At 39.4% G+C, this 18,578-nt stretch overlaps 1 protein-coding gene across 2 annotated transcripts in view; it reads left to right on the forward strand.

Moving 5' to 3' along the window:
• The window catches only part of IRAK3 (interleukin 1 receptor associated kinase 3), a 71,220-nt gene that overhangs the window by 31,572 nt on the left and 21,070 nt on the right, over nucleotides 1-18,578 (forward strand). For both annotated transcript variants that reach the window (XM_067697243.1, XM_067697242.1), the window contains exons 2-8: nucleotides 418-600; nucleotides 5,843-5,907; nucleotides 6,747-6,801; nucleotides 8,046-8,197; nucleotides 12,122-12,186; nucleotides 15,823-15,937; nucleotides 16,609-16,727. In XM_067697243.1, the coding sequence (XP_067553344.1) occupies nucleotides 561-600; nucleotides 5,843-5,907; nucleotides 6,747-6,801; nucleotides 8,046-8,197; nucleotides 12,122-12,186; nucleotides 15,823-15,937; nucleotides 16,609-16,727 (611 nt within the window). In that variant the 5' untranslated portion in view covers nucleotides 418-560. The remainder of the gene's footprint in view (nucleotides 1-417; nucleotides 601-5,842; nucleotides 5,908-6,746; nucleotides 6,802-8,045; nucleotides 8,198-12,121; nucleotides 12,187-15,822; nucleotides 15,938-16,608; nucleotides 16,728-18,578) is intronic.

The following is an 18,578-nucleotide window of genomic DNA, read 5'->3' on the forward strand; positions in this document are numbered from 1 at the left end:
CATGGACATCATGAACCTCTTGATATTATGCATCGAGAAGGATACAACAGCATTTCACTGTCCTTAAAGATAAGGAAAAACTGAGGAACATCAGATTAGTGGAGATTAAGGAGAAGGAACAAGTAATTGCAATGTGAGAAACTGGATAGGCTCTTAGAACAAAAAAAAAGACATCAGTAGAAAAACAGGTGAAATTAGAATAAGGTCTTCAGTTTAGTAATCTCTGGGTCTGATCTTTGTACCATGGTTACGTAAGATGTTAACATTAGGGGAAGTTGGGTGAGAAATACATGCTAAAATTAGTTCAAAATAAAAATATAAATAAAATGCAACAGAACATATAAGGTACACACATAAAAACAGGGATTCCAATAGAAGTAAACTATTCTTTGGTTCTTCCTATTACAATTTCCACAGCGGAGCGACTTTCAAGCAGCTGGCTGGATGTTCGTCACATTGAAAAATATGTAGACCAGGGTAAAAGTGGAACAAGAGAATTACTTTGGTCCTGGGCACAGAAAAACAAGACTATTGGTGACCTTTTACAGATTCTCCAGGAGATGGGGCATCATCGAGCTATCCATTTAATTGCAACTTATGGTAAGCATTGATTCTAACGATACGGCTCTTACTCAATTTTATATGAATTGTAACTTGTAAATATTGTATTTTATCTAAGACATTGACTGGTCATGCTGTATGTCAGTGATTCCTTACCTGTGACTTTTATCTGAAGCGGGATTTGCAGCTTCACACTTTTGTGTCTGACACTTTCTTTTCTTATTGCCTAACTTATACAACACATTCCCTTCTACCACTTTATAGTTTGGTTTTTAAAAAATATTTATTTACAAGCTACGCTTCTTAAAATGTTTCATTCTCACTTAGTTAAGAGAATCAGCTCTCTGTCCAAAACTCTGACTCTCTGAGTCATAAACATGACCAGAACCACAATATGAGTAAAATACAAATAATGCTATAATTTGTTTTACCGTATGATTAGAAGTTAAAAATAATTGGGTTCCCCCCCCGTATTTTAGTGCAGATGATACCTCCAAAATAACCCTGGGATTTCTCTATTGTCTTCACTGCTGTTTTCATGCCATGGCTTTCTAACTTCTAACCTGTTTACTGTCCGTTTCACAGTGGCTTGATTCTTCCCTCTCTTTGACTTCTCTTTCTGATGCTGTGTCATGCGTTACATTTATAGTAACCTGATAAATAAAGCTCATGAAGTTTTCTCTGTTCACTCTTTGTCAATAAAATAATCTCCCAATGTCACCTGTTCTGTTTATTCCACTTTAGATTCATTGACTTCAACAAGAATGATCTTGAGTGATCTTGGGTCTTATGTTATAGATTCAGGGCTCTTAGGTTGGAAACTCCTTTAAATCAGCAGGCTTATTCTTTGGCTATTTCATCCAGGCATATTTTTAGTTCTGTGTATTTGCACACATGCTCTTTGATAATATATTTTGTCCACTCAAGCCACTGCCTCATCACCTAAAGAAGCTTTGCACACACAAGAAGAAATCCCAAGAGGTTTGTACCAGAAAACTGTAGCTTCAGAATGACTTATTTTATAGGTTTTTCACATTAATAAGGTATTAGACAGTTCCCAATAGGCTTCCACCATGATATTATCTGTATAACTTGGCTAATCCCTTTTTCTGTTGCACACTATTTCTTCACTTAGTTTTTTTTTCTTAATGTTTATTTATTTATTTATTTTGGCCACTCCGGGTCTTAGTTGCAGCACGTGAGTTCTTCACGGCAGCAGGTGGCTCTTTAGTTGTAGCATGTGGACTTCTTTGTTGCAGCATTCGGACTCTTAGTTGTGGCATGTGAACTCTTACTTGCGGCATGCGAGCTCATAGTTGCAGCATGTATGCAGGATCTAGTTCCCCAACCAGGGATCGAACCCCGGCCCCCTGCATTGGGAGTGCAGAGTCTTACCCACTAGACCACCAGGGAAGTCCCTTCACTTAGTTTTTTTTTTTTTTTTGCAGTACACGGGCCTCTCACTGTTGTGGCCTCTCCCATTGCGGAGCGCAGGCTCCGGACACGCAGGCTCAGCGGCCATGGCTCACGGGCCCAGCCGCTCCGCGGCATGTGGGATCTTCCCAGACCGGGACACGAACCTGTGTCCCCTGCATTGGCAGGCGGACTCTCAACCACTGCGCCACCAGGGAAGCCCCCCTTCACTTAGTTTTATACAGCAGAATGTTTCACTCTGAAGCTGACTGATCAGGTGAAATGCAGTGAGTCTCTGGGAGCTGTAAATGTAATGCCTTTTCATTATCTGAGCCTTTTCCAGCCACTGAAACCACCCACGTGACTTGTTGTCCACAGTATAAACTGACACCAATTTGATAGGGCACGGGTATATTTTATACTTCAGTGTTCTGGAATAGATTTCAGGGTGTCTTTTCACACTCTATGTTGTTTATTTATGCAGCGGGGAATTATATGGACAAAAATTCCACATCCTTGGTTGACTCCTAGTCTGTTGCACATGGGAAATTAATTTATTTTTTACAATGTGGGATTAGTTGATTTGTGGAAAGGCAATCAATTACTGCCCTAATACCAGGAGATAGATACATCTGAGATGAAAAGGAGGTTAGTGCTTTGTTCTGAATCCTTTGCTAAGGAAAATAGCATTATTTATTTGCAGTTTGTTGAATTAATGCTTTGAATTATGATCTTAAAAACATTAATTGTATAGCTCGTTGAAAGCAGCCACATGATGATTCATTGGAAACATTTAAATGTAACCTGCTGCACAGGTGTTTTCTATGAGAGCAGCTCACTGAAGTAAAGAGTTGGAGCTCCTAATTGAAATGCATAAAGATTTAGTCTTTCTTTGTTGCTACCATGAACAGAGTTATCACTTATCTAAATAATCTGTTTTTGCCTAGCTTTCCTTAAAATTGTTCCATTTGGTGGGATGGTTTCACCTTAATCACCTTAGCCAAGCCATTTTGAATCTCCCATTTTATATGACAGTGAAGTATTGTCTCTCTTTTTATGTGCAGCAAAAGGACAATGGCTTTTAGTGCCCTTGCAGCCCCCAAACTTCAAATTTTGTTCTACACAACAATACCTTATTCAGGATGTTTGCTATTTCTTGCCTAATTGCCCTCGCTGGAACCTCTAGTATAATGTTGAATAGAAGTGGCAAGACCAACACATTCTTTTCTTGTTCCTGATCTAAGGAGAAAACATTCAGTCTTTCACCATTATGTATGATGTTCACTGTAAGTTTTTCACAGATGCCCTTTACCAAATTAAGGCATTTTTTTTCTCTCCCTAGAGCTTCATCATGATAGATTATTGGATTTTATGAGTTTGTTCATTTTATTAATGTGGTATATTTTTAGATATTAAGCTAACCTTGGATTCCTGGGATGAATCCCACTTGGTCATGGTACCTCATCTTTGTTATATGTTTCTGGATTGAGGATTTTTGCATCTATATTCGTAAGGGATATAGGTCTGTAGTTTTCTTGTGCTATTTTGTGTGGCATTGATATTAGGACAATATTGGCCTCAAAGAAAGATTTGGGAGTTGTTTCCTCCTCTTCTATTTTGGAAGAATGTGTGAAGAACTGGTCTTAAATCTTCTTTAAATGTTTGGTAAAATTTACCTGTGAAGCCACTTGGGCCTGGGCTTTTCTTTATGGGAAGTCTTAAAATATTAATTAAATCTCTTCCCTTGTTACAGACCCATTCAGGTTGTTTATTTCTTCTTGAATTAGTTTTGGTAGTTTGTGTCTTTCTAGGAATCTGTCCATGTCATTTATCTAGTTTTTTGACAAATAGTTGTTCACAGTATTCCCTTATAATTCTTTTTATTTCTGTAAGGTCAGTAGTTATGTCTTTTGTTCTTAATTTTAGTAATTTTGAGTCTTCTTTCTTTCTTGGTCAGTCTAACTAAAAGATTGTCAACTTTGTTTATATTTTCAAAGAACCAGCTTCAGTTTCATTGATATTTCTCTTCTGTTTTTCTATTCTGTTCTTCTATTTCATTTATTTCCACTCCAGTCTTAATTCTTCCTTCCTTCTGCTTCCTGTGGTTTAGTTGTTTCTTCTTTTTTAGTTCCTCAAGGCAAAAGTTTAGGCTATTTATTTGATATTTTTCTTCTTTTTAAAGGTGGACATTAACAGCAATAAATTTCTCTTTAAGCGCTGCTTTTGCTGCATGCCATACGTTTTGGCATGTTGTGTTTTTGTTTTCATCCATCACAAAGTATTTTCTAATTTCCCTTGTGATTTCTTCTTTGACTCATTGGTTATTTATGAGTTTGGTGTTTAATTTTCATGTATTTGTCAATTTCCAAAAAAAAATTTCCTTTTGTTATTGATTTCTACTTTATTTTTTTTTGCACTTTTAAAAAATGTATTTATTTTTATTTATTTTTGGCTTCATTGGGTCTTCATTGCTGCACACGGGCTTTCTGTAGTTGCAGTGAGTGGGGGCTACTCTTCATTGCGGTGCGCAGGCTTCTCACTGCAGTGGCTTCTCTTGTTGCAGAGCAGGGGCTCTAGGTGCGCGGGCTCAGTAGTTGTGGCACGTGGGCTCAATAGTTGTGGCTCACGGGCTCTAGAGCACAGGCTCAGTAGTTGTGGCACACGGGCTTAGTTGCTCCATGGCATGTGGGATCCTCCCAGACCAGGGCTTGAACCTGTGTCACCTGCATTGGCAGGCAGATTCTTAACCACTGTGCCACCAGGGAAGCCCTTGATTTCTACTTTAATTCCATGTAGTCAGAGAATATGCTTTGTATGATTTCATCCTTCCAAATTTATTGAGGCTCATTTTACTACCTAACATGTGATCTGTTCCAGAGAATGTTCAACGTACACTTGCAAAGTATAAGTATATTCTTCTGTTTTGGATGGAATGTTCTATAGATGTCTGTTTGGTCTAATTGATTTATAGTTTTGTTCAAGGAGGCTTATTATTAATTGATTGTATTTTGTTGCTAGTCTTCTAAGCAAAATAATCTAGGAAACATTAGAATACAATTTAAGAAAAACTAGAAGATGAAATAAAACTTCTGAAGTCTGAATCAAAATGTCAGAAGTAACAGCAAAATATTGCAGAGTTTTAATTTTTTGTAGGAAGCTACATAGACTTCCTTAGTTCAGACAGAAGTAATTGTCTTCAATTGGGCAGCATTTGTGGGCATTTGTGATTGCGCGTGCGTGCGCGCGTGCGCGCGCGCGCACACACACACACACACACACACACACTCTCATACTCACTCACCCCTCTAATACCTTATGGCACAAGATGGGATAAAGAGTGAACTAACCGAGAGAGATATAATCCCATAATCGTAAAAAATTTAAATACATGTACAAAAAACTGATAACAACATTGCTTTTTTCCTGTCAGTTCTCTCCTTCATACTTCAGTATTTTTAATGATGTCTAACAATAATTTAAGATAGGTGCTCATGGACTTCCCTGGCGGTCCAGTGGTTAAGACTCCGAGCTTCCACTGCAGGGGGAATGGGTTTGATCCCTGGTCAGGCAACTAAGATCCCACGTGCCGCGCCTCACAGCCAAAAATTAAAAAAACAAAAATACAAACGAACAAACAAGAAAAAAAGATAGGTGCTCATGTTTTAAGTGAACAAAGGTATGTTTGTATATTTGATCATTAGAAAGCTCTTTCACATATGGAAATTTGAAACCGTTCAATGGGAATGAAACTGAGCTTTAGAAATGAACCTTACTAGCAAGGTATTTATTTTCACAGTGTAAAAAAGAAAAAAAAGTTTGTTAAGAACATAACATTTTTTGTATCTATATTCCCTTATTTCTCTTTCAGGGGCAGCCTTGAATCCTTCAGAGCAGAGTCATCAGGGAAAAGGATTTCCGATCACGTTATCCAAGGTAGAGTGTGTGCGCATGGGGAATGACCCTTGAACCCTGTTGCATATATAATTGAGTGTAAGGAATGAAGTTATCAGGCAGAAAAATGCTGTATTTGCAGGTACTTTTTTAAATTCTGGAGAGCTTTAGCTCTCATTCTTGTTCATTTATTTGGGGATTCAGGAAATTGGAGATTTGTAAATGTTTGAAGAGTTAAGAGCTTTGTCCTCTCAGTGATCTGTCAGAGATGAGTCTTAGAACTTTTAAGGGTACTGTAAGTTACGCATTTGTCTTAACTCAGCTTTTAGTTTTCCTGTTCTAGTGTTTTGCATGTTACTGTTAGCTTTTATTAAAGCAAATTAGCGGTGATCATTTTTACAGCAATAGAAGTCATTTAAAATTGACTATAGGGCTTCCCTGGTGGCGCGGTGGTTGGGAGTCCGCCTGCCGATGCAGGGGACGCGGGTTCGTGGCCTGGTCCGGGAAGATCCCACATGCCGTGGAGCGGCTGGGCCTGTGAGCCATGGCCGCTGAGCCTGCGCATCCGGAGCCTGTGCTCCACAGCGGGAGAGGCCACAACAGTGAGAGGCCCGCGTACCGCAAAAAAAAAAAAAAAAAAAAAATTGACTATAACTATGACTTTGATACTTGAGTTTTTACCGTTGGTATGGAATATGTATAGCAGTGAATGCTATTGAATAAAATAGAATAACTTTGCATTCTACTAGCTTTCTTCTAAATTAGATTCCACCCTGTTGCACTGTACAGTCCCAGGGGGAGCTTTGGATTTCTGTTGGGGTTCTGTTCTTTCTAGACTTTATGAAATTGAATTATACTTTAATATGTATTTCTTCTCCTAGGAAACAGCTAGTGTCACAGTGGATAATGTTCTTATTCCTGAACATAATGAAAAAGGTAAGAAAAACAAAACAACTTTTCTTTAAATCATGTTTTCCTTTAAGTGAATTCATGAATTCTTTTAAGTGAAATTTAGAAAGATCCAGTAAACATAATAACTATTCATTAATATGCAGATTCAGGATAAATTTTTCATAGATATCAAAATATTCTCAATTTTGACTGACACATAGTTCTGATAGGTGATACATTATTGTTGTATTAAAAATTCATTGGCCAGTAAAGAGCATAATTGTGGTCTCAGGAGAATTTCATGACATTTGCTATTTTTATGTGTCATAGGAAGACATTTAAAAATTATGTTGGGTTTTATACAGTTTTAGAAATTTTCATAGCAATTATAGAGAAATCTTTAGAGGTGATTGTAGAGCAGTGCTGAAGGTCACTATGAAAATCAGTTATTTTCTACACCAACTTTCCTACTTTATCAGCAGGGCGAATAATTTACTTCTATCTGGGAATCATTCTGATAAACTTTAGTGGCTATTTAAGGCTGCCTAGCCTAATCTTTGCCACTAGATCCGATGCTTCTTTGGTTCAAAAGAGAATTAGAATAGTTAGATAAGTTTGTGGTCCTTTAATGTTTAGCAAAAAAGGTTTAAATCAAACAGACTAAGTGTGCAAATATAGCCAAAATTGGTCTCTGAAGCATTTAGCCAGGCTTTTCCCTTTGTATTTGATTACCTTTGAAATGTTTCCTCCCAATCTCTGCTTTAGATGATTTTTTTAAAAAGCGGAAGCATCTTCCTGATTTACTCTGAGCAAGTTAGTTAGCCATTTAGAGGATTTGGCTTATGAAAGACGTTTCTCCCAGTCATGCTTAGAGAATATTATTTAGTCATATCAAAATTTCTACTTCTATAATTTTTTTTTTTTTTTTACTGGTTTTAGGTTCATAGTGGGTCAGCAGCAATCTGTTGATTTAATGACAGGGAAACAGTCTTGGAAAAGTTTCCCCAACTAAGTTGTCTGGCTGATCTCTTTGGAAAGGTGATAGAATCACAGTGCTTTTGTTTGAATATCTAAAAAGCCATTGGCTCTGTGGGATGGTGGGAGCCAGGCCCAAGTAAATGTACAGAGAGCACATGGTGGGCTCCAGTTTTTGCTCCTGGGCCTTTCTCTGTTGACTTTTCACTGGGCCCTGATTTGTTTCTAGTAGGGAAGTCTTGGTTCTTTATAATGATGGTTGATTCTTAAAAAGAGAAAAAGTAACTTATCTTCTCCCTACTTTCCTTCCTAAGGAATATTGTTTAAATCCTCCATCAGCTTTCACAACGTCATAGAAGGAACCAGAAATTTCCACAAAGACTTTTTAATCGGAGAAGGGGAAATTTTTGAGGTATACAGAGTGGAAATCCAAAACCGAACATATGCCATTAAATTATTTAAACAGGTATGGAAAGAATTACTATCACAGGATATCCATTCCATTTACTGGCTCATATTTCACATTAAAATGTGTCATTTTTCATCAACATTGAAAGGAGGTATACTTGAAAATAAAATTTCATAAATGGAAATAAGATATATGACCTCTGGTGACTGGAGAAATGACTGAGAAATGAATGCCTGTCTTGCAGGAATGTGGAAGTTAAATCCTTCCCCTCCCCAGATGTATGGCCTGAGAAAGACTTTTCTGAAAAGCGTTGTTAGGACCATTGGGACTTTGCTTAAGATGGCCGGATTGTGCTGGTCTGCTCCAGGTTTCCTGGCTTTCCAGGATGGGCAGCGCCCTCTCCATGCAGCTTCACGGGCTAAGCCACAGACTGATATGCGGTGCTACTTTATGAATCATCTTCAGTCGCAGTTCAGGAGAGGGCGAAAGCGGAGGCTTTGGTAGGAGCAGCGCGGCAATGATCGGAGCAGGAGGTTAGAATACAGCTGAGTAGAGCCAGGGAAGCAGAAAGGCTATTGGGGGTCCGACGCAGGAGTCAGGAGGAGATAGGTCTGCGCACGCATACCCAAAGAGCTGTTCTTCATTGTTGGTCCACAGCCAATAAACATTTACTAAACTTCTTTTACGGGCTGCGTGTTGATGAATAAAGCATAGTTACATTCTCCAAGAGTTCCCAGTCTTATGGGGAAAACAGGTAAAGAAAAGATTAAATTGCAGTGTGATAAGCACTTTAGCAGAGATTTGCCCCAAAGGTCATGGGAGCACATAGAAGATAGGCAGAGGAGGGGCTGGCACAGAGTAACCACGCAGTAAACATTTCCTCAGTAAACAAATGGAAAAGTGGATGAAAGGCAGTGACCTTTCAAGTGGATTTTGAAGGATAAGGAGAATTTACCAGGCAGCGAGGGAAGTACTTTCTAGATGGAAGAGATAGCAGGTGCCCAGGCCTAGAGGCACATGCATGAAAGCCTGTGTCTTACTCACGAAGACCAGTTCGTTTGCTGGAGTGGAGTTTAGTGTGAGAGGGTGGGAACGTAGTGGCATCAGATGATACTGGAAAGATAGGTGAAGTCCATGGATGGTTTCTAAGTAGGAGAGTGAAAGGATGAGATTTGTGTTTTGAAGTATCACTTTGATTACCGGTCAGATGATGGACTGGAAGTTGGCAGGGGCACTGGAGGAAAGACGGCAGGAATTAGACTAGAGGTAGAAAGACCTGGCAGAGGGATATTTCAGATGTGTAAACTGAAGTGGATAGGGCTGAAACCTGTATTCTCCAGTTTAATATTAGAATCACCCAGGAAGCGTTTTAAAAACTGAGCTCTGCAGCATCTGGTTGGGTCAGAGTAGTAGTGGTGGTAGGCGTCCCCAGGTGGTTCAGATGTGTGACCTGTGTTGGTAACCGCTCTAAGCCAGGGCAGAGGCAGTGGGGATGGCAAGGGAGGGTACTATGTCTGAAAGATGAGGTGAAATGGAGCAAATCTGGTGATCTGTTAGACAGGGCTGGGGAAATAGGGGAGAAGGAGGGATCGGAGGTGGTTCCAGTTTTGCAGCTTAGATTACAGGGCCTCTTTAAAAAAATCATGAACCCAATTTGTCCATTTCCTCAAACTGCATTTGCCCCACTAATTCTGTATAGACATCTCAAGATTCCTGAGAAGATGACTGTCTAATGAAGAAATGAAACAATGTATTGTTATAACCATTCACCAAGAAGAATGTGGTTACTCTAGAGGTGTCCTAACTGAAGGCTGCTTCTTAGGGCCAGTGTGTCCCTGGCCCCATTTGTACATTCTCTTCTGGTTGAGCCCCAGGGCCACCTCCCCAAAGACTCCATGCGTCTACTTTCCTCTTCTCTCTGCAGCTGCCACCAACTCACACTCCCTCTTGGGAGTATTCTTTCCAGGGGTCTGGCTTCAGAATGGGATGTCTTTGCCCTTTCTGTCCCGAAGACAATGATCATTTCCTTGATTGCTTCCGACCCCTCCAGGATGGTTTTGGTGACCCTCCTCTGTACAGTCGCAGGAAAATACCACTGTCTCATAGTATTGATTTCTTCATCTGCCTCTCCCAGTGGACTGGATGGTTTTCTTTAAGGAGCTTTTATTTATCTTTGTATCCCAGTGCTGTATTACAGAGCCTGGCCTATAGTAGTTGCTCAATAAATGTTTGTTAGGTGAATTGAATGAAGCACATAGGCTGTTTTCATGAATTTAGTTGCTATTCAGTATTAGTAAAAAGGCAGGAGGTAACAAAGTTACCCAAGACCTAGAGCTTGTATAAACTCCTACACACACATACACATACACATCAGGAAAAATGAGATAATTTAATGAAGCCTTAGCCACAGAACATCTTTTACTAGAAATGTAGTTTTGTAACATTGAGACCTTAATTTCGGTAACCTTTCTTAGAGGGACTGAGGCTGGGAACTGAACTTAGGTGTGTTAGATTAGTGCATCCAGCTCACCTGGGGATCTTACAGTGCAGATTCTGATTCAGCACATTTGGGTAGGGACCTGAGACTCAGCATTTCCCACCAGCTCCCAGAGAAGCACAGAACAGACTTTGAGCAGCAAGAGTGCTAGGGTAGCATGAACACAAAAACTAACCCCTTCACTTTTTCAGATTAAGAAAACGAGGACCCCAGGGAGGTTTGGTGACAATAAGTCACAAATAATGAGTGTTAGAGGTGGGCCTGACACCCAGTCCACTCGCTCCCAGGGCAGTGGTTTTTTAAAATGTAAATTCTCATAATGTGGTCCTTGCAGATGATTCGTTAGACTAGTTTATTGTTTCTGACTTCTTGGGTTAACTTGGAAAATAGTTTCCAGGATTCCCGTTGGATTTCTCTCCCTTTGTTCCTGAGGACAGAGAGCTCTAAAAACTCTGCCATGGGACTTCCCTGGTGGCGCAGTGGTTAAGAATCCGCCTGCCAATGCAGGGGACACGGGTTCGACCGCTGGTCCAGGAAGATCCCACACGCCGCGGAGCAACTAAGCCCGTGCACTACAACTACTGAGCCTGCGCTCTAGAGCCCGTGCTCCGCAACAAGAGAAGCCACTGCAATGAGAAGCCCGCGCACCACAACGGAGAGTAGCCCCTGCTCGCAGCAACTAGAGAAAGCCCGCGCACAGCAACGAAGACCCAGTGCAGCCAAAAACTAAATAAATATTAAAAAAGAAAACGAAAACAAAAAAGAACTCTGCCCTGTCTAGCAATTTGCAGACGATAACTGGAGCACACTTACTTTAACCCTTTCCTGGTAGAAGTTAGGAATTTGAGATTCAGAGACACGCAACGATGTCAGGTATATGAAGCCATCGAGAACAGTGGAGGTGCTCCATACAATATTATTGAATTCATTAATTTATTCATATGTCAGGCACCCTGCTAGCTTCTGAATCTTCTTCGAAGTAAGGAGTTATGTGTTTCATTTTCCTAGTGGGCCCATTTTTTCAAAATTAGTACAAAGGTAACCTTGAACCAACAGCCAAATGACCCAAGTCATAAATGCCAAATTATTGAAATCAATTCTAATCAGAATACAACTATCACAACCAGGATTCTTTGAGATCAAGTGGGGAGTTTCTGTCATGGGATTTTCTTTGAATACATATTTTTGAATTCATGTAAATGTGTACAAAATATGGTGAAAGGGTTTGAATATAAAATAGAACAGTATGATACATTTCATGAAAAACTTCTAATTCAAAAGCAGTGGTTCTAAATCTGTTTTGGGATTAATGGATTTTTGAAAGTCTGATGCAAGCTAAGGATCCTCTCCCCAGAAAAATGTTCATATGCATTTATGCCATAAAGTATCTAATTTCAGGGAGACTATAGACCCTAGGTAAGAATCCCAGAAATAGAGAGATCCTTTCCTTATTTTTTTTTCTTGTGTTTCTGTATGATATTTAGGGGAAAACAATGCAATGTAAGAAACAATGGAAGAGCTTTTTATCTGAGCTTGAAGTTTTACTGCTGTGAGTATATTGCTTTGGATTTCTCCACTTGTGCCTGGTTTTCATCTCTGTTCGTCTTTGATTCTACAGCACAGAGCTTGGCATGGTTGGCATTTAATAAATGTGGGTTGGATGTTAGAACATCGGGTAAAATTTTGACATCTGCTTTAGTATATTCCTTGGAATACATTTTAAAATAGACCATTTACATAATTCACTTGAACATATTTTAACAAGAAACTGTCACAAGGAAATGGGTTAAATCATGTGTGACTAACATGACTGAATGTAAACTAATTCTTAGAACTTTAGAATTGTATATATTTTACCATTTCCCCCCTTTCTTAGAGACATTCCAGTCAAGAAACTGTTTCATCAATATAGACCTCTTCTGGAAGAGAGTTTTAGGCAAAGAAATCAAGTGCTTTCGATGCGCACATTATTTTCTGGGAATTCATTCATGAACTTGAAAGTCCTTGGAGACAAACTAAAATGACTTCATTTTCATATATGTTCATATCTGCAGCTGTGCAACCTGTCTCACTGAAGGCCCCTAACCCTATAGAGTTCAGTCATCACCCTTTACAAACAGAAAATGTTCTTTTCAGATGTTTTCTAAACCAATACATGAATTGGGGGGAGAGAGGTATTATCCTAAATCCTTCTCCATTTATACCCAGGACCAGAAATCAAAATGTTAGAGGCTAAGTATAAACACTTAATATATCATTTAGTCAACAAAAAACTAAAACCAAAATTGTAATAAGGTTTTTATATTTAAACTTTATTTCTTTGCTTAGGAATAAATAATAAGTTCAGACAGTTCAAAATTCCAAAAGGGCAAAAGGGTAAGCCAAGAGATTTTCTTCCACTATTCTCATCCAGCCACCTAGCTGATTTTCCCAAAGGCAACAGAGTTATCAGTTTCCTGTATATCTTTTCAGAGATATTTTATGTGCAAGCATATATGTATTTTGTTTTCTTACTTTCCTCTTCTCACACAAGAGGTAGCATGCATACGTTGTTCACTTTGCTCATTTTAGTATTCCACTGTGTGCCGTGCTGTAATGTAATCAACCGTTTTCCTACTGATGGATGTTTAGATTTCTCCTAATCTTTCACTTAAAAAAAAAATGCTACAACAAGAAACCTTTTATATATGTTATTTCAGACCTGTTGGAAAACTTATCTAAGTTTTAATATCGCTTAGAAAACTAAGAAAGCTTCACATAATTATAGGGTCAAATGGTTGTATGTGTTACATGTTACCACATTGTCCTCCAGTAGAAGCTGTACGAATTTACACTTATACCAGTCATATGTTAGAGTGCCTGGTTCCCCATATTCTTGATAACATAGCGTTTATTCTTTTAGTTTTTTCTGATGTGCTAAGTGGAAATGGTTTCTCAGTGTAGTTTAAATTTCTTTTTCTATGATGAATGAATCTTTTCATATATTGAGATGTATTTCCTTTTCCATGAAATATCTGTTAATGTTTTTTGCCCATTTTTTTATTAGGCTGTTGGGTTTTTTCTTAATGGTTTGTAAGAGCATTTTATATATTAGAGAAAATTAGCCCTATTTTTATGTTACAAGATACAAATAATTTTTTACCACATTTTCATTTGTCTTTGCTTATTCTAGTTTTGGCCATGTGGAAACAGTTTTCATGTAGTTGAATTTAATCTATACTTTCTCTTATGGAGTCTGGGTTTTATATTATAGTTTAAAAGGCCTTCCCCACTGAGAGGTTATAAAAGAATTATGCCATTTTTTCCAAGTACTTTTATATTTTCATTTTTTACATTTGTATATCTGATCCATTTGGATTTATTCTGCTGAGGCATTTATGTATTACTTTAGAGAGAATTAACAACTATGACATTGAATATTCCTGGTGTGCCATCATTATCATTTATATTGCTAATATTTCTTTAGTTTTAGGCCCTATACCAAGTACTTCACATGTGTTAATTCTTTAATCCTCACAACAATCCTGTGAGGTGAGTCCTGCTATTATGCCCATTTTGCAGATTAGGAAACTGAGGCAGAGCGTACTTTTTTTTTTTTTTAACAAGATCCAGTTTATTTCCTGAATCATACTCAATCTCCCTCTTCTCAGACATTTGCTAGTAAGTAGGTCAGAGGCAGGCTTCTCCTCTTAGAACATACTGTCTGGAGTGGGTTTAGGGGAGAAGTGCACAGGCAAACAGGCAATTTCAGTAAGTTAACTAATAAGACAAGCAAGTACAGAGCACTGAGGGAGGAGGAAATGCTAATTTGGGGAGGCGGGTGGGCGGCAGAGTAGGTGTCTTGGAAAAAGTAACGTCTAAGCTGAGACCTGAGGATGAGGTTTTTTTGTTTAATATTAAGGGAACTACTTAAGGGATTGTATTATGTGTTTATGTATGTATACTTACACACACCCACACATTGCCTTTCTTGAGGAAGAAGGAATAGAGGGACTCAGAAGGGAGGTATATATATATATATATATATACACACACACAGACACAGACACACATGCACACACACACGTGTGTTTTATAGGTAAGTTTTGCTACTGAAGAAATGTGTAATAGGATTTTTTTTTTTTTTTTTTTTTGCGGTACGTGGGCCTCTCACTGCTGTGGCCTCTCCCATTGCGGAGCACAGGCTCCAGACGCTCAGGCTCAGCAGCCATGGCTCACGGGCCCAGCCGCTCCACGGCATGTGGGATCCTCCCGGAACCCGTGTCCCCTGCATCGGCAGGCAGACTCTCAACCACTGCACCACCAGGGAAGCCCTATAATAGGATTTTATATATAACACCATTTATGGAAAAATAGCTTTATTTATTTTAATATCACCAGGCATGCCTAAGACATAGAAGGTGTTCCATAAATAATTGTTGAATTGAGCTGAGTTCACAGTATGTGTGGTGAATTTCACATGTTTTATATTTCATAGCTGTTACTGGGTTCCATTGGTTTTCACAGTGATGACACACGCCCTCAAGAAATAGAGTTTTTTTAAAAAAGAACCTGAAAAATGTATACGATACTGACACAGAATTCTGGGATTTAAAAATCAGTGATGTGTTTTTCAACATCAAACTTTACTAGTCACATGGGTTTCAGGTAACACTACAAGCTTTCTGAAGGCACTGGATGTCTCTTAACTGTGTGACTGGGGCCTAGTACAGCACTTGACATGGTAGCATTCAGTAAATGGATGAATGAAAACAGTCTTCCGAACTCTTCTATTTTGGTGATTTTAGTTACACATGTATACCTGAAGCAATGAAATGGATAATTTCACTTGTATTATCTTTAATAAATAAGTTATATTGGGTTTCATGTTGATAAAAATAAGTTAATATCAAATATTGTTTTCTATTTGTTGTAAAGTTTCCCAAACCCCAAATCTTAAGAACTCTTTACTTTCTTAAGATGTCTGTCTTATGTTTGGATATTGGCTAATATCTGTCAGAACGCTTTAGACCAATTTGGAAGGCAAATCTGTATCATGTGTCCATTGAAATTCCTTCTCTCTTGGCCAAATTTATATTCTGCTTTATACCTATTCCCCAACCCACCCTACCATCCCCAAAACAGTGTTATTCATTTCCTATTTGAATAAACAGTTTGATGGATTTAAAAAATCTTTTGTTTCAAGGTTCCAACATCCAAACATATTGGAGTTGGCTGCATATTTTACAGAGAGTGAGAAGTTTTGCCTGGTTTATCCGTATATGAGAAATGGATCACTTTTTGACAGATTACAGTGTGTAGTAAGTTATATCTATTACTCTGCCTGATACTCTGACCCTCTAAAGCCCTGAGGCAGCTGCTGAAATACTTGAGCTATTGTGTGTTGTGCAACATGGTGGCCAGAAGAGTTGCTGGGTCCTTACTCCTCATTGATACCATGTCTCAAATGAGTTTACATCAACTACCCTTATTTCTCAGATAATTTTTATTTGTATAACTTTACGCAAAGTACCATTCAGTACAAAGGATAGACATAAAAGTGATAGACACCTTAAAGAGAAGGAACGAGGTTGAATAAATGCCATGGTTTCTCTTTTGTGATGTTTCTGAAAGATAAGTTTTAAAAACTGATTCCAAATTGGTTAAATTTCAATTAAGATGAGAATAAAAATGGATTATTTTCAGTTACCCACACTATTGTGCCACAATAATTTTAAAATCTTGTTTAATGAACTCTTAAACATCTTATTAGCCATATTTCAATTAAAATAACATTAAAATTATTGGGTATTTCCATTGCCTATAAAGGGGCCTAGAACCAGCGTTGGTAGTAGAGGAAAACCTATTTTGAATTAAAAATCGGTTATGGTAAACTACAGTGTTCATTTACCCCCTCTCGCCACCTCCTCATTAGCGTGTATTGGTTTTTACTCAGAAAATACAACCAAACCAACTACTGTTGTCTTTTCAGGGTGACACAGCCCCACTCTCTTGGCACATTCGAATCAGTATATTAATAGGAACAACCAAAGCCGTTCAGTACTTGCACAACACGGAACCGTGCTCCGTCATCTGTGGCAGTATATCAAGGTAAATTATCCCAGAGCTGTAGGTTACAGCTGAAGGCCCCTTTCATCATCATGGATGAGTCGGACTTCACCCTATTTTCTGTCTATAGTTTCCCTGGTGTGTGTGTGTATGTGTTAAGAAATCTCATTGAAGTATTTAAAATCTTACCTCTTAATGAAAACATGTCTACCAAATTTTAAAGGCTGCACTTATATTGCCAATCGGAGAGTTTGTATTATCTTTGGGAATTATTAATGAACAGTGTAGGATAGACAGTTTTGTGTATTTTATTAATTATACCGCACAGCAAACTGTGAAATGAACCTGTATGCATCTCACTTTTTTAAAAAAAGAAACTGAGGTCTCAGGAAAGGTTAAGTGGCTTATACAGGGACTCCTCACAAGATAACAGTAGTGATCGGCAATTTAAATTCTTCCTCCTTGAGTCTCCAGCCTCCTGCCATGCCACTGAGCCCGCTGCCTCCTAGCTGTAGGTACTCACCTGTGACAAGCTGAGCGGCAATCCCAGTGTTCATTTTTGAGACACGTGAGAAAATTAGAAGCAACATCTTCTGTCTTCTTTCTTCTTCAGCAGACATAAAGAATCATTCAAACAAAGAGTATACCCTGTAGCAAACCACCCCCCCCACCCCCACCGCGCTCTGCATTTTTCCTGTGTGCCCTTCATCATGAACCTGTCTCAAAGTAGGTAAATACACCTTTGCTGAATAGCAGGGGAGACTGAATTTAAAAGGCTCTGCCTCTTATGAACCATCACCTAGTATCTTGGGAAAAGCTTTAAGTGCGCCTTCAAGTTGAACCGAAGAGGAACTGATTGCTTACTTTGTTTTTCTGGTGAAGTGAATTTCATATAAAAAGACTCTAGATTTTGTTTTGTCCTGGGGGAGTGGTGGGGGTAGGGTGTAGGGGACACAACCCGTAGGCAATCTGCTGCTGTCGCAGTGTGGCAGTTCATCAACTGCCCGTGGAATCAGTGTAAAATTTGTGCGCCCTCATGGGGCCGGGGACAGAGATGGACAGTGAAAGTCTCAGCGGTCGGTGGAACCAACCCCTAGGTTCCACCTAGTGGAACCTCCCTCTTCCACTCAGCTCTCAGCCAGCTCAGCACTGTAGGTGCTTAAATATACGTTCTAACTGGGTAGATAGATAAATAAATACCTGGAATTTTGCTATACATATTCTTTCTTTGGTTTAAAGTGGCTTGAACTTTTTTTTTTTTTTTTGGTACACGGGCCTCTCACTGTTGCGGAGCACAGGCTCCGGACGCGCAGGCTCAGTGGCCATGGCTCACGGGCCCAGCCGCTCCACAGCACGTGGGATCTTCCCAGACCGGGGCACGAACCCGTGTCCCCTGCATCGGCAGGCGGACTCTCAACCACTGCGCCACCAGGGAAGCCCTGAACTTATTTTTAATCCCATGAAGTAATCCATTAATTTTAAACATTTTCCTTTTGTGTGACTGATTCATTACCTCCTTTCCTGAAAGCAGAGCTTGATAGGAAAGAGGGATGAGAAGGGAGACAGTGTGGAGGTCCTGGTACTTGATGGGAGAGGGGGACAGGGAAGGCCACCGACCAGAGCAAAGGGAACATCAGGATCCCGGCTCTGCCTGAGTCACAAGGCTTTCCCACAGCTGACACTGGGCAGGGAGATTTGCATGTGCCCCTCCAGCATGCCTCTCCTGCTTTTAGGTCAGAGCACAGGCTGTGACCCTCATTTCTGCTTTCTCATCATTGGCAAGTGTCTTCAGGCAAGTTCCCGACACTGGGCAGGGAGATTTGCATGTGCCCCTCCAGCACGGCTCTCCTGCTTTTAGGTCAGAGCACAGGCTGTGACCCTCATTTCTGCTTC

Source organism: Pseudorca crassidens, chromosome 11, assembly GCF_039906515.1.
Source record: "Pseudorca crassidens isolate mPseCra1 chromosome 11, mPseCra1.hap1, whole genome shotgun sequence".
Taxonomy (NCBI): Eukaryota; Metazoa; Chordata; class Mammalia; order Artiodactyla; family Delphinidae; genus Pseudorca; species Pseudorca crassidens.